Here is a 16,231-nt window from a genome sequence, read left to right on the forward strand (position 1 = left end):
CCTACGGTGCCCTGCAGTCCTGTGGTGCCCCTCCCCCTCCCTCCTGTGGAGCATCGGGTCGTTGAGAAGGCGGCTGCTGGTAATGCTGCTGGTGTGGTCGGTGCTGTTGGTCCAGTCCCGAGGACCAAGGTGAGGCAGAATAAGCAGCACCCATGCGGATGTTGTAGATGGCAGGTCGTGGGCCTCCCTCAATGTTGTGATAGTGACTAGCAATGTGGCGAGAGTGGCTTCTGAGACATGCAAACTCCAAAAACCTAAATCTGTGCACAAAATGGAGTCAGCAACAGCCTTTCCCTTCGGCAACTAATGAGGTGCAAGGTGTGTGTATTTATCTGGTATTTCCAGCAGTCAATTAATGCCTCGCACACTGGCCTTTCACAGACGAGGCTCCCGAGCTGCGTGCTTCCCATGCTCATGCCGTCAAATTCAAAAGCTGCAGTTAAAAACTCAGTGAAGGGTCTGATAACAAGCATGTAATGAGGTTAATTAGGTCCTTGCTTTGTCTAAGAAATTTTTGTCTAGGACATGGCAAGTTGAGGGAAGATTTCCTCTGTGTGCGATACAGAATGAAACCATAGACGTTTATAAAGCACATGCTTACAATGCTGAGGAATTCTGCTCCTTCTCCACCGCTGAACTCTACCTGGTCTCATGTCTTGTGTTACTCTTCTCCCTCCATGGTCTTGGTGTTTTATGTCAATTGATGGGTCTGTTTTTTGATGGATCAGAGTTAATCTGGCATTGTTTGCCAACTTTATCACTGAATATTTTTGGCTCAGACAAATCTCTTCATATTTATGGTCTGATATAAAAGCCTCCAATTTTTCTTGGCTTAAAACATATTTACCCATCCCTGTCGATCTTTGACTTGCTGGCAGCTGAACCATTCAACCTCCCTCACACTAATCTAAAACCCATTCTCCTCATTTTAAAGGCATAGCTGTCAACATCATTCATCACGGCTTAAACCTCAGACTGTTTGATGTTTGGAGGAGGGTTGCTTGACATTGCACTCAACTCACAGGAGGAGTAATTGTTTTCCCGGGACCTAGAACGCTCGGTGTCCAAACTAGATACGGGCAACAATCTTATTCTGACGGGTCCAGCTGACTCAGTGCATCTGCCTGGATAACCTCACATCGAGCTCCTTCTTGTCGCTACGTTAATTATAGAAATTATTTGGTCATTCATCACATTGCTGTTTGTGGAACCTTGCTGTGCGCAAATTGGAACAGTGACTACATTCCAAAAGTACTTCATTGGCTGTAAAGTGCTTTGTGACGTCCGGTGATCGCAAAAGGCGCTATATAAATGCGGGTCTTTTTTACTTCATTGGCTGTTAAGCGCTTTGGGACTTCCTGAGGTCATGAAAAGTACCATATAAATGCAAATATTTCTGTTTCTTTAGGTCCATAGACACCCATGGGTCCTTGATGTCAGTCTCTTGCTTTCTCCTGCAGTTAAGACTGTGCTCAGAAAGGAAATTCTTTTATTTGCTTCATGAAAAATGAAGAAAGCTTTTGCCTTCATGCTGAAATATGATTTAAAAAAAACTGGATGCCTGGCTGCCACAAGAGGTCAGCAGAGAGCTGGAGATTTCCACACTACTCACACTGAGCTTCCAGATACCAGGTGAGATCCTTCTTCACTGTCCTAACTAAGAAAAGTAACCACACTGCACCAATGTGGCATTTCCGTTTCCCACACCAGTCGGTGTGTGGCCTTCCTGCACGTGACTGTCAACTCGTAATGTGGGTTTCCATTCAAGGAAATTGAAACTGCTGAACTCCTTTCACTTAGGACCCTTAAAGCAGCAGAGAAACTTGTCAGAAAGCTGGTGCACACTGGATTTGAATCCGGATGTCAGGCAGGGTTCTGACCCTTTGCAGTACCCATTCCCTTCACATTCGATTTTGCAATTTAACCTGAATTATATTTCACAAATACAGTGCTGGATGGAATGTATAAGAAATAAGACCATCGTTTTATCAAGCAGTTCAGAAAATTAATGAAACACAACTCCTAGCATTAATAGATATTTCTGCCCCTGAAGATTAACACTTACTGTGCCATGGACAAGCTGGACAACTGCTAGGAAATGTTTAGTTATGATGCTCCAGGCATCACGAGTGTTGGGCAGACTTGATAGCCCGTCAATTTTGTATGGTCGTGGGAGATTATGAGGGAATTATGTTGAGATTGGGGATTAAAGTCATAGAAATACGAGTCCAGATCATTTATCACAGTGTCAGTCGTGGCTCACTGGGTAGGATTCTCACCTCCGCGTCAGAACATTGCAAGTCCTACTTCAGAGATTTGAGCACAAAATCCAGGCTGACACCCCAGTGCAGTACTGAGGGAGTGTTGCACTGCCAGATGTGCCGTCTTTCGGATGAGACATTAAACCGAGGCCCCCTTCTGCCCTCTCAGGTGGATGTAAAAGGCCCCATGGAACTATTTCGAAGAAGAGCAAGAGAATTATTTCTGGTGTCCTGGCCAATATTTATTCCTCAACCAACATTACAAACAGATTATCTGGTCATTATCTTATTGCTGTTTGCGGGAGCTTGCTGTGCGCAAATTGGCTGCTGTGTTTCCTACATTACAACAGTGACTACATTTCAAAAGAACTTCATTGGGACATCCGGTGGTCATGAAAAGTGTTGCATAAATGTAAGTCCTTCTTCGTCTTCACAATAGGTCACCTTTATTCTCTTATTTTATCCCCCAATGAACTACGTGACATTGTTATTCTGTAATTGATATGACATAAGTAGTAGCTATGATATTTGTCGAATCAACTGAACCCCTCGTAACACAGTGTAGCAATTCAGTACTGCAAATACAGTCTTGCAGCAAATTTCTGGATACTGAAATACCTGAGGTTGAACATTCGGGGCAAATTAGTGAAAGGATTAGAAAAAAATATATGAATAAAACTTCCAAGTTAACCGTGGAGCCGTGTGACATTAATAAACACATCGAACTCCACTCACATTGTTTTTGATGTCACCTGGACCCTCCCATTAAATGACTGCAGCTTCACTCAATCTGAGCTGTCACTCATTATAGTAATTAGTACACTATTTAATGAGTGCCATGGCATCTAAAGTGAGATGCTTGCATTACTCTGAATGAATCTGACATGCTATTCAACAAAAGAAAAGCTTACAGCTGGATAATTAACAGGGTTAAACACACACGCACAATTATCTGGGAGATCACCTTCATTCACACGTTATCCCAGTGTCAGAGGACTGTTACTCAATACCATTTAGTGATCACGGAGGTAGGTGCCCACACAAAGAACTGACTCAGGGATTCGGGTTGTCCGGGTCACACTTCAGCATCACTTTGATTCCGATGCCTTTCTTTGTAGTTTCAAACGCTTCGAGAGCATCTTCCAGGGGAAAGCGATGTGTAACCAAAGGCTTCACGTCAATCCTCTTTGAAGCCAACATTGCAATTGCCACAGGCCACCTAAATTGACAAGAACAAAATGGGGGAAAAAATCAAAGTACAATTGCATTTATTTGGATAATGATTTTTACACCTTGATAATCCTCCATTTTCACTGATATTTTTGACTGCAGTTCGCTTTTAGAGTGAAATAACTCAGAAGTTATACAAATATACGAACAATGATGGACATGTAAAGACCATCTGCTCCACTGAACCTGTCCCACACAATTGCGATACCTTGTGTATCACAATATATACACCCCACCCCAACCGAAACCATGTGATCTCCTGGGAGAGGCAAAAAAAAGAAATTAAAAAACCCAGGCCAATTTGGGAAAAGAATATCTGGGAAATTCCTCTCCGACCCATCTAGGCGATCGAAACTAGTCCAGGAGATCACCGTGGCCATTAAATTCCCTGCAGTACCTACCTTCAGTAAGAGGTGATCTCCGCCGCAGCCAGAAACAGATCCAGCTTTCACTTGAAGGAATTCAGTGAGTCTGCATCCACCACATGAGAGGGCAGCTTGTTCCAGAGGCCTACTATTCTCTGTGAAAAGAACCACCTCCTGACAGCTAACCTAGATCTAGCCTTACACAATTTAAATTTGTGACCCCCTGGTCCTGCCCAACCTATTTAATTGAAATAAACGGTCAGCTGGAACACTGTCTACTCCCTTCATTATCTTATAAACCTCAATCAGATTCCCCCTACTTCTACGCTGCTCTAAGGTATAGAGTCCCAACTCTTTTAGCCTATCTTGATAACCAAGATGTTTTAGAAGTGGAATTAGTCCAGTGGCCCTCTGCTGCACCTCTAGAGCCTCAATATCATCCACCATGTGAGGAGACCAAAACTGGACACAGTATTCTAAATGCAGCCTGACTAAGGTCTGACAAGGACAAAACAGTGCGCCTCGTCTTATACTCACTTGTCCTATACATACACCCAAACACCCTATTTGTTCCAGCTATTGCTGCACAACATTGCGCAGTGAGCAAAATTCACCAGAACCCCCCCCCCTGTGTTTGGGCTCATTCAAAAGGAAATTTAATTTGGGACTCTAAAGTGCTTATGGAAGAAACTACGAACTTTAATAGAATTTTGGATTTTAAAAGACAAACTCAAGACTGTGGGCAGACCTACGGAACTGGCACGAGACAGTCTAATTAAGTAAAGCTACCTGGGTGTGAGAACTGAGTTAACTGGAAGAAAGAGTATTTGAAAATCTTCCTCCACAAGAGACATTACCATCACAGTATCACCCAGAGATAGCTCCCCATCAACATGGGTCTGGACAAACCTTTTCAGCATATACATCACAAAGAGGCCCAATCCAGCCTATATGCAAAAGACTAAGCACAAAAGGACATTGCAATGACCAAACTAATATTTCCATCAGGAAACAGTTTTCCGAAGATCAACCCACCCAAGACATATCAACTTTAACGAGCCCGACAAAATATTACAAAGAAGAACCAAGCCTGCCAAAATTATACAAAGGATTGTGAAGAGATTTGGTGGCAAGATTACAACACTGAAATCGTATAACTGGCCACTGCTTTCAACAGAGGAGAGAGAAGAGAGAGAGAGAGAGAGAGAGAGGGAGGAGAGAGACGAGAAGACGAAGAGAGAGAGTGGGGGAGAGAGGTGGTCGCTACTACCTCATCAAGACAAGGAGAGAAACCAACGTGACAGCTGTAAAACTAACTGCTCCAGCCTCGAAGTCTTGAAGTCCTGAAGAAAGGAAGATCACCACCATCTACCATTAACTATCAAAAGGATTGGTAAGCATAAGTCCCTGCCGCCCTGGAATCTAACCTAGCTAGAATTAGGTATTGAGAGGTGGGAGGTACAATTTTACTGCAACCCCCTTTGAATGTGTGGTGTATGGTACTTTATTAGAGTGATTCTAAGTTTGACCTTGTGCCTTTCCTTGTATTGTTTTTTTTAATTAGAGTGATTGTAAGTTTGGCCGTGTATTTTCTTACTAGAGTAATAAGCCTGTATTAACTTGACTGTAATAAAACCAAAGTTCTTTGCATCAAACCAGTGTCCGCTGCACTTTTGTCACCCCCCCAAATAAATCCAGAGTACAGAACCCAAGGGAGGGGGAGCGATTTGAAACCGCTCAAGCTGGTCAGAAGGGAACCTGACTCCCTCATAGAGACCACACAAACATAACGCTCCCCCCCCACCCCCCTTACAATTGCTCATGTACCTTTAAGGATTAGAATGTCCAAATGTCTTTCTATCTCCACCATCTTTAATGCCTTTCGCTAGATGGTGTACAAATGTTGAGCATTTGCCCTGCCCACATGCATAACGCTGCACTTATCTAAATTATATATTATTTTCCAGTCTTGAGCCCAATCTCCCAACACATTACGATCTACCTGAAGGAGACGAGCATCTTCTACAGTTCTAACACTCGCACAGATCTTGGTATCATCTACAAATTGTGTCCTCAACTCCAAAATCTAATTAATAAAAAGAGTAAAAAGCAAAGGTCCCAAAACTGATCCCTGCCGGACACCACTGGTGACTAGTCTCCAAACAGACACCATGTTGAAGCCATGTTGCAGTGTCCCTAATATGTCCCTCCCTTATTCAAGTATTCATATATTTCATGCTTTATGATTCCTATATGATGCCTTTAATGCAAAAAAAAAGTCCCAAAGCATTTCACATATTGTCTTAAAAGAAAAGACTTGTACATTTATTGCGCCTTTCACGTTCCAAAGCGCTTTGCAGCCAATGAGTGCTTTCTGAAATGTTGTAATGTAGGATGTGAGGCTTTTCAAGACTCTCAGAAAGAAATGGTAAATTAGTTAGCAGAATTGACAAGGATATAGACAAGGATATTTCTGGAAATATAATGAAATTTGTTCGTAATCCAGGCAATGTGTGCAAAGGAGGCGGAGGTGTTAGATGAGCCTTCCTGATTTGGGCGCAGTAATCAAGTCTTTAATGGACGTATTTTATACAGAATTGAGAGTGGTTGAAGTAAAAGAAAGCTTTAGGCACAAATGAGAAAGCAAACTTCTTTGAGCCAGCTTTAGTAATGGAGGAGTGTTACAAAAGTGCTGTTTGAGATTGTACATGATGGCAAATATTTTACATTTTTTAACTGAATTTATTGCAGAAAAGGCTGATGCAATTAATTCTAAGGTATTTGGATGATTTATTTTTTGATTGTTTTAATTAGCATCCTGAGCTAATCAAATCAAAGAAGCTCTTTCACTGGAGGACTGGAACAAGAAATCGGCTGGAATTTCCTCTGGGGCTGTCCCAATTGACGATTGTAGCTTTGGCACCAGATCAGCGAAAACATTGTTTATGCGTGCATACGGGATTTTCGCTGAAGTTACGTCGACCGTTCAAGTGAACACTGGGGAAATTCCACAGAAGTTTATTGCAAATAGGGTTCAAAAAGTATATTTCATTTTTTCGTACTTACGTGTTACAATATCTGAAAACGCCCCGGACATCCAGCTCTCGAATTATCACATCTAACACGGGGATGTTTGCTGAAGGATTACCCAGGCCAACCAGAACCAAAACCCCTCCAGACTTGGTAGCCTACGAAAAAATATAAAATACATGTGGTAAACAGCATACCTTCATTCAAAATGTCAGCAGTACATTGAAATTTATCTGTCAAAATTCCCCCAAAAGATTTTCTCAGCATGCGATCCTAGCCAAGGTTTTCCTATAAGAGGTCCTTTCTTAATCAGCTTTCCTTAATAAAACCAATTCCAAATTCTGCTTTCTTTTTAAAAAAATTCCATACTTTCATTCAGGGTACAGAAATATTACAAGAATATGCAACTATTATTTGTGTGAATAATGTATAAGATTTCATAAGAACATAAGAAATAGGAGCAGGAGTAGGCCACAGGGCCCCTCGAGCCTGCTCTGCCATTTAATACGATCGTGGCTGATCTGATCATGGACTCAGGTCCACCTCCCTGCCCGCTCCCCATTACCCCTCATTCCCTTATCAGTCAAGAAACTGTCTATCTCTGTCTTAAATTTATTCAGTGACCTAGATTACACAGGGACACATCAAGTAAGATGCAGAACCCAGATACGCTCAAGTATTCTCGGCTCACCAAGTCTGGGTTTGTTTTCATGTCTGTGTCCCTGGATATTCAGAACAGAAACAGGAACTGGTCTTATTTCAGAAACCTGGGTGGAGGGCAGTCCTAAAGTAGGCTCAGTAAGCCACGCAGTTATAAAACTATCGCCACTCACTTCTCAGAGCAACAAGGGAAGGGCAGTAAATGCGGCCTGGTCAGCTTCGCCCACATCTTGAGAACTAATATTAAAAGTAACTCGGGCTGTCGATGTTCTTCATATTCTAGGAGATAATGACAGTACCATGTACCATCTGCGTAATTCAAATCAGAAAAAACTGTAGGTAAGACTTAAAATACCTAATGCTCTGACCCATTCTTGAGGGCACGGACTGATCACCAATTGTTGAAAAATAATTGCAACAAACCTTAATCTGCAACATCTTGCATATGGATGGTTAATGAGATTAATAATGGGCCGACTAGTTAACTGTATAGGATCCTGAGGATGGCTCAGTGGCGGGATATGTCCCCAACACTCACTCACCAGCGCTTCAAACTGTTGAGCAGTGCTCCACTCGGAATGGAGGTTTTTGGCCGTGAGCAAACAATGGAACCAAATAATAGCACTAATATTGTAAAGCAGCTTGTTAATCAGCTGCTTAAAGTGGTGGTAAATGTTGAGCAGCATTGCTCATTGGACATTGTGCATCACGAATAGCTAGCTTCTCATATACTGATCAGTCCGTTAGAGATCATTTGGGCTACTGCTTAAATTAAATCCACTGTAATATGACCCATAAAAGCAACAAAAGATTCTGCACGCTAATAAAAATACATCTGCGATTCTTCTTTATTTTCCTTTGGCAATGTTCCTCAAAGCACAAAGTCCTTCCCAGGGTATGCCCTTTACGGATACCATGCAACCAAGTGGCTATTGTTCATTTGTGAGCCTTGGCCGTGCCTGTCAGCAGGCTATTTTATCATTGGAGATCACAGCCGAGTCTAGGCCTGTCCTCACCTGCTCTTTAGATGTGTTCACGAGCAGCAAGGGTTGCTGCATAGCAATCCAGTGTGAGAGGGCAGAATTTCCCCCTGCCTGGCCAGGGGTACTGAGGCCAGTTGTAAAGTCCACTCCTGAGCTCAGCAACTCAGCACAGACTGGGGATGGGACATAGAAACATAGAAAATAGTTGCAGGAGTAGGCCATTCAGCCCTTCGAGCCTGCACCACCATTCAATATGATCATGGCTGATTCATGCAATTTCAGTACCCCATTCCTGCTTTCTCTCCGTACCCCTTGATCCCTTTTAAATATATCCAACGAACTGGACTCAACAACTTTCTGTGGTAGAGAATTCCGCAGGTTCACAATTCTCTGGGTGAAAAAGTTTCTCTTCATCTTGGTCCTAAATGGCTTACCCCTTATCCTTAGACTGTGACCCCTGGTTCTGGATTTCCCCAACATTGGGAACATTTGTCCTGCATCTAACCTGTCCAATCCCGTCAGAATTTTATATGCTTCTATGAGATCCCCTCTCCTTCTTCTAAATTCCAGTGAATATAAGCCTAGTCGATCCAGTCTTTCTTCATATGTCAGTCCTGCAATCCCGGGAATCAGTCTGGTGAACCTTCGCTGCACTCGCTCAATAGAAAGAATGTCCTTCCTCAGATTAGGAGACCAAAACTGTACACAATATTCAAGGTGTGGTCTCACCAAGGCCCTGTACAACTGCAGCAAGACCTCCCTGCTCCTATACTCAAATCCTCTCGCTATGAAGGCCAACATGCCATTTGCCTTCTTAACTGCCTGCTGTACCTGCATGCCTACTTTCAATGACTGAAACACCATGACACCCAGGTCTCGTTGCACCTCCCCTTTTCCTAATCTGTCACCATTCAGATAATAATCTGCCTTCCTGTTTTTGCCACCAAAGTGGATAACCTCACATTTATCTACATTATACTGCATCTGCCATGCATTTGCCCATTCACCTAACCTGTTCCAAGTCACCCTGCAGCCTCTTAGCGTCCCCCTCACAGCTCACACCGTCACCCAGCTTAGTGTCATCTGCAAACTTGGAGATATTACACTCAATTCCTTCATCTAAATCATTAAGATATATTGTAAATAGCTGGGGTCCCAGCACTGAGCTCTGCGGTACCCCACCAGTCACTGCCTGCCATTCTGAAAAGGACCCGTTTATTCCTACTCTTTGCTTCCTGTCTGCCAACCAGTTCTCTATCCACGTCAATACATTACCCCCACAATACCATGTGCCTTAATTTTGCACACTAATCTCTTGTGTGGGATCTTGTCAAAAGCTTTTTGAAAGTTCAAATACACCACATCTACTGGTTCTCTCTTGTCCACTCTACTAGTTACATCCTGAAAAGATTCTAGAAGATTTGTTAAGCATGATTTTCTTTCATAAATCCATGCTGACTTGGACCTGTGACCTTCTCAGCCTGTACAGTTCAGCGACTGAGCTGGCTAAACTCACAGAGCACACACTGCCCGTTTAACTTTTCCAACTTGTGCTTTAGGGTTTTATTTTGGCAATTTAATCGCAATTGCTTTGTTTAAAATTACATCGGTGGTGGGACTCACTGCCTAAAAGGTACATTGATGTGCACTTAAAGAGCCGTAATCTACAGGGCTACGGACCTAGTGCTGGAAGGTGGGATTAGGCTGGGTAGCTCTACCCGACTTTAATAACTTTACACACAGATATCCGCTGTGCAACTTCTGTACTTACGTTGACGCCCGCCTGGATACATAACTCCGCCCCAGTGCATTCGATGGATATATCGGGCATAGCTCCACCGAGTGCATGCTTCACTTTCTGGCCCAGTTCCTTAGCGGTTGTGCTCTTCTCGACTGCAATGGTGAAATTGGCTCCCATCTGCTTTGCCTTCTCCAATCGACTCAGTGACAAATCTGAAATGGTGTAGTGGGACTGTTACACCTGTGGCAACATCTGGGGTTTTAATTATATTAGCGGTAAATAAAGATGATCGACCTTTAAAAGGACAGATACAAATTGTTTCAAGCGGTCAAAAAAATGGCTATCCATCCTTTTTGTCCCATTTTTCGATCAAAGAACTTATGTATCAGGAGCAGTAGTAGGCCATTCGGCCCCTCGAGCCTGCTCCGCGATTCAATAAGATCATGGCTGATCTTCGACCTCAACGCCACATTCCCGCACAATCCCCATACCCCTTGATTCCCCTCGTGTCTATAAATCTATCAGTTTTCCACAGATTATCCACAGTTTTGACTATACTCAGTGACTGAGTATCCACAGCCCTTTGGAGTAGAGAATTAAAATTCACAACCCTCTGAGTGAAGAAATTTCTCCTCACCTCAGTCCTAAATGGCCGACTCCTTATCCGGAGACTGTGACCCCAGGCTCTAGACTCTGCAGCTAGTGGAAACAGCCTCTCGGCAAATATCTCATCAAGCTCTCTCTAATAATTTTATATGTTTCAGTGATGTCACCTCTCATTCTGTATAATGTTCCTTATTTTGTGCTGGTGAATGGATACAATTGCACTAATTATCCTCCATTACCTTGCCCAAGTAGTCATTGTGCTATGCCCAAACCCAGTCAGTTGGTTAATCAACCATTGGGGCATCATAGCCAAGCCCCTTTCATTGTTTGCGATGTCATCATCATCATCATCATAGGCAGTCCCTCGGAATCGAGGAAGACTTGTTTCTACTCCTGAAATGAGTTCTTAGGTGGCTGAACAGTCCAATATGAGAGCCACAAACTCTGTCACAGGTGGGACAGATAGTCGTTGAGGGTAAGGGAGGGGGGGCAGATTTGCTGCATGCTCTTTCCGCAGCCTGCGCTTGATTTCTGCATGCTCCCGGCGATGAGACTCGAGGTGTTCAGCGCCCTCCCGGATGCACTTCCTCCACTTAGGGCAGTCTTTGGCCAGGGACTCCCAGGTGTCAGTGGGGATGTTGCACTTTATCAGGGAGGCTTTGAGGGTGTCCTTGTAGCGTTTCCACTGCCCACCTTTGGCTTGTTTGCTCCAAGTAGAGCACTTGCTTTGGGAGTCTCGTGTCTGGCATGTGAACAATGTGGCCTGCATAGCAGAGCTGATCTAGTGTGGTCAGTGCTTCAATGCTGGGGATGCTAGGTTGAATAAGGACGCTGATGTTGGTGCGCCTGTCCTCCCAGGGGATTTGTTGGATCTTGCGGAGACATCGTTGGTGATATTTCTCCAGCAACTTGAGGTGTCTACTGTACATGTTAGCGATGTAACCACTTGGGCAAGGACATTCTTGCTATTGAGGGAGTGCAGCGAAGGTTCACCAGACTGATTCCTGGGATGGCAGGACTGACATAGGAAGAAAGGCTGGATCGACTAGGCTTTAATTCACTGGAATTTAGAAAATGAGAGGGGATCTCATAGAAGCATATAAAATTCTGACGGTATTGGAAAGGTTGGATGCAAGAAGAATGTTCCCGATCTTGGGGAAGTCCAGAACCAGGGGTCACAGTCTAAGGATGAGGAGTAAGCCATTTAGGACCGAGATGAGGAGAAACTTCTTCACTCAGAGAATTGTGAAACTGTGGAATTCTCTACCACAGAAAGTTGTTGAGGCCAGTTCGTTCGATATATTCAAAAGGGAGTTAGATATGGCCCTTATGGCTAAAGGGATCAAGGGGTATGGAGTGAAAGCAGGAATGGGGTACTGAAGTTGCATGATCAGCCATGATCATACTGAATGGTAGTGCAGGCTCGAAGGGCCGAATGGCCTGCTCCTGCACCTATTTTCTATGTCACATTCTAGTGTGTATTATAAAGTAACAGCAAAGTTTGCTACTTCCTCTCAACCACACTGTCTGCAACACAATACCACCACTTATTTTAAGTACGTATTCATATTTTTAAAATCACAAACTGTGAAAAGTTAATGGTTTAAAGATACATTTTAAAAGAATGATTAAGAAGCTCGTATGGGGAAAGGACAGGGACACAAAACTAACTGGGTAGTTTGTTTCAGAGATCCGACACAGGCATGATGGGCTGAATGGCCTCCTTCTATACTGCAAAATTCTATAGCAGAGAGACGGCCAATAAAGATGCATGAAGCTGAGGCAGTAAATAAAGAATTCCAGCAAAGCAGCATGAAAAGATAATTATACATTTTATATTAATATTCTTTAATTTTTGCCTGTCTGTAGGCACACACCGGAAAAGAGCTGAATCAATTGTACAGACTTTATTTTTGATCAGTGACAATAGCTCTTAATAGAACAATAATGCAGAGATTCTGGATGGAGCAGATCTGATAGGATAAATGCCATTTTACTGTCCCAGACTTTCTTATGCAGTTAAAATGAAGACACACAAATAAACAACTTACCACAGATCACAATCTGAGATGCTCCCATGGACTTCGAAACAAGAAGATTCACAAGTCCAATTGGCCCTTAATATATAAAGAAGTTGTCAGTTAGAAAATCACATAGCAGGTACAGGACAGAAAGACAGGGTAAATTTTCCTGGTGACGGACTTCACTTAACAGGAGCAAAGTTTGGAGAACTGGGGTACAGTGCTCTTGATTCTCTGATGAATAACATTCTTCTGCACTTACATTATACACAAGAATCATTTGTAAGGAATTACTTCATGGCAGAAGTTCTGGAATTACTTGCTGAGAGCAAAATAGAACGAGAAACTAGCATTCCAACAACAACAACTTGTGTTTATATGGCGCCTTTAACAGTGAAACGTCCCAAGACGCTTCACAGGAGTATTATGATTAAAAAGATTTGAGACCAAGCCACATAAGTTGAAATTAGGGCAGGTGACAGTAAGTTTTAAAGAGCGCCTTGAGGAGAAAAGAGAGGTAAAGAGGCGGAGAGATTTAGGGAGGGAGTTTCAGAGCTTGGGTCTAGGCCACCAATGGCTGAGTGATTATAATCAGGGATGCTCAAGAGGGCAGAATTAGAGGCGCACAGACATCTCGGGGGAGAGGGGGGTTGTGGGGCTGGAGGGGATTACAGAGATAGGGAGGGGTGAAGGCATGGAGGGATTTGAAAACACCAGGATAGGTATCTATCTCATGAACTAAAACATTTTTTGATTTTTTTTTTTAAACTATTTTTCTTCACTTCTCTCACTCTTCAACAATGTCATCATCATCATAGGCAGTCCCTCGAAATCGAGGAAGATTTGCTTCCAATCCAAAAGTGAGTTCTCAGGTGACTGTACAGTCCAATGTGGGAATTAGTCTCTGTCACAGGTGGGACAGACAGTCGCTGAAGGAAAGGGTGGGTGGGGAGTCTGGTTTGCCACACACTCCTTCCACTCTCTGCTCTTGGTTTCTGCATGCTCTCGGCGACGAGACTCGAGGTGCTCAGCGGCCTGCCGGATGCTCTTCCTCCACTTTGGGCGGTCTTGGGCCAGGAATTCCCAGGTGTCGGTGGGGATGTTACACTTTATGAAAGAGGCTTTGAGGGTGTCCTTGAAGCGTTTCCTCTGCCCACCTGGGGTTCACTTGCTGTGTAGGAGTTCCGAGTAGAGCACTTGCTTAAGGAGTCTCGTGTCGGGTATGCGAACAATGTGGCCCACCCAACAGAGCTAGTCGAGTGTGGTCAGTGCTTCGATGCTGGGGATGTTGGCTTGGGCAAGGACAGTGACGTTGGTGCGTCTATCCTCCCAGTGGATTTGCAGGATCTTGTGGAGGCAGCGCTGGTGGTATTTCTCCAGCGCTTTGAGGTGTCTGCTGTATATAGTCCACGCCTTTGAGCCATATATATGCAACACCCATGGCCAAAGAGCAGTCAGGTGTGCTCTTCCCAGGCCGCAAGAGTTGCGTGAACTTACCATAAAAACGTAAGAAAAAGGAGCAGGAGTTGGCCATTCAGCCCTTCGAGCCTGCTCCGCCATTCAATAAGACCATGGCTGATCTTTAACCTCAACTCCACTTTCCTGCACTATCCCCATATCCCTTGATTCCCTTAGTATCCAAAAATCTATCGATCTCTGTCTTGAATATACTCAACGACTGAGCCTCCACAGCCCTCTGGGGTAGAGATTTCGAAACACTTTTGAATGAAGACATTTCTCCTCATCTCAGTCCTAAATGGCCAACCCCTTATTCTGAGACTCTGACCCCCAGCCATGGGAAACATCCTCCCAGCATCTACCCTGTTACACGTTTGAAAGATTTTATGTTTCATTCTTCTAAAATATGGAGAAGTGCTTTGTCTAAAACTCAAGATTTCTTCTTTTTGCATTAAATTTCTAGTCATTAGAGTCCCTGCACGTTAATGTCCGTGCAGAATATGGCATCGATAAGAAATAATTAAAAATATTACATTTATGGAGCTCATTATCACATCTCTCAGACGCACGTGTTTCACAAGTTACTTTGAACTGCAGTCACTGTTGTTATGTAGGCAAAGACTCATTTGGGTCATTGTTATCTGTGAGATCTTGCTGCATGCAATGAGATTAATGACCAGCTAACTTTGTTTTTTTAAGTGGTGTTGTATGAGGAAGGATTGTTGGCTGGGAGACGGGTAGCAACTCCATACTTCAGAAAAAGGGGTCACCCATTTAAAACGGAGACGAGGAGGAATTCCTTCACTCAGAGGGTCGTGAATCTTTGGAATTCTCTACCCCAGAGAGCTGTGGAGGCTGGGTCATTGAGTATATTTAAGGTGGAGATAGACAGATTTTTGAACGACACGGGTGTCAAGGGTTATAGGGAGCATGCAGGAAAGTGGAGTTGAGGCCAGGATCAGATCAGCCACGATCTTATTGACTAGCAGAGCAGGCTCGAGGGGCCAAATGGCCTACTCCTGCTCCCATTCCTTATGTTCTTATATATACTCCTCTTCAAATATTGCCGTCAGATTGTTAACATCTACCCGTACCACTTGACTAAGGTCCTATCTGAAGAATGACATGACCAAACAGCACTGCACTGCAGTGTCAGCCTAGACTGTGGGCTCAAGTCCCGGACTGGGGCTTAAACTCACAACTTTTTGACTCAGAGGTGAAAATGCTGCGGACTGAGGAATCCTGTCACATCTTTGATGAAAAGGAGGGGTAACTTGTGTACGCTTTAGTTTGTGAGCAGATTGAAAAATAGAGGTTTATGATCATTGTGCCACATACAATGAAGATTCTCTATACAGCAGCTTACTGATGTCAGCCAGAGGCCCAAATATTCATAGGAACATAAAAATAAGGCCCCTTGAGCTTGCTCCGCCATACAGTAAGATCATGGCTGACCTTCGACCTCAACTCCACATTTCCACCCGATCCCCATATCCCTTGATTCCTTTAAAGTTCAAAAATCTATTGATCTCAGTCTTGAAGATACTCAACAACTGAGCATCCACAGCACTTTTGGGGTAGAGAACTCCAAATATTCACAACCCTCCGAGTGAAGAAATTCCTCCTCACCTCAGACTTAAATGGCCGACCCCTTATCCGGAGACTGTGGACCCCCTAGTTCTAGTCTCTCCAAGCTAGAGGAAGCAATCTCTCAGCATTTCCCTGTCAATTCCCCTCAGAATCTCACACGTTTTAATGAGATCACCTCTCATTCTTCTAAACTCCAGACGGTATAGGCCCAATTTACTCAATCTCTCCTCATAGGACAGCCCTCTCATCCCATTCAGAGAACCAGACAGCTGGACATACCTGTGGA

At 43.7% G+C, this 16,231-nt stretch overlaps 1 protein-coding gene across 1 annotated transcript in view; it reads right to left on the minus strand.

The window, feature by feature from the left end:
• Positions 1–2,478: 2,478 nt before the first annotated feature.
• Positions 2,479–16,231, minus strand: part of LOC139233709 (sorbitol dehydrogenase-like) — a 40,447-nt gene continuing 26,694 nt past the window's right edge. The window contains exons 7-10 of the mRNA XM_070864121.1: positions 12,928–12,993; positions 10,301–10,482; positions 6,923–7,044; positions 2,479–3,480 (exon numbers count right to left, since the gene is read on the minus strand). Of these exons, the coding sequence (XP_070720222.1) occupies positions 3,315–3,480; positions 6,923–7,044; positions 10,301–10,482; positions 12,928–12,993 (536 nt within the window). The 3' untranslated portion in view covers positions 2,479–3,314. The remainder of the gene's footprint in view (positions 3,481–6,922; positions 7,045–10,300; positions 10,483–12,927; positions 12,994–16,231) is intronic.

The sequence above is a fragment of the Pristiophorus japonicus genome, chromosome 21 (assembly GCF_044704955.1).
Source record: "Pristiophorus japonicus isolate sPriJap1 chromosome 21, sPriJap1.hap1, whole genome shotgun sequence".
Classification (NCBI taxonomy): domain Eukaryota; kingdom Metazoa; phylum Chordata; class Chondrichthyes; family Pristiophoridae; genus Pristiophorus; species Pristiophorus japonicus.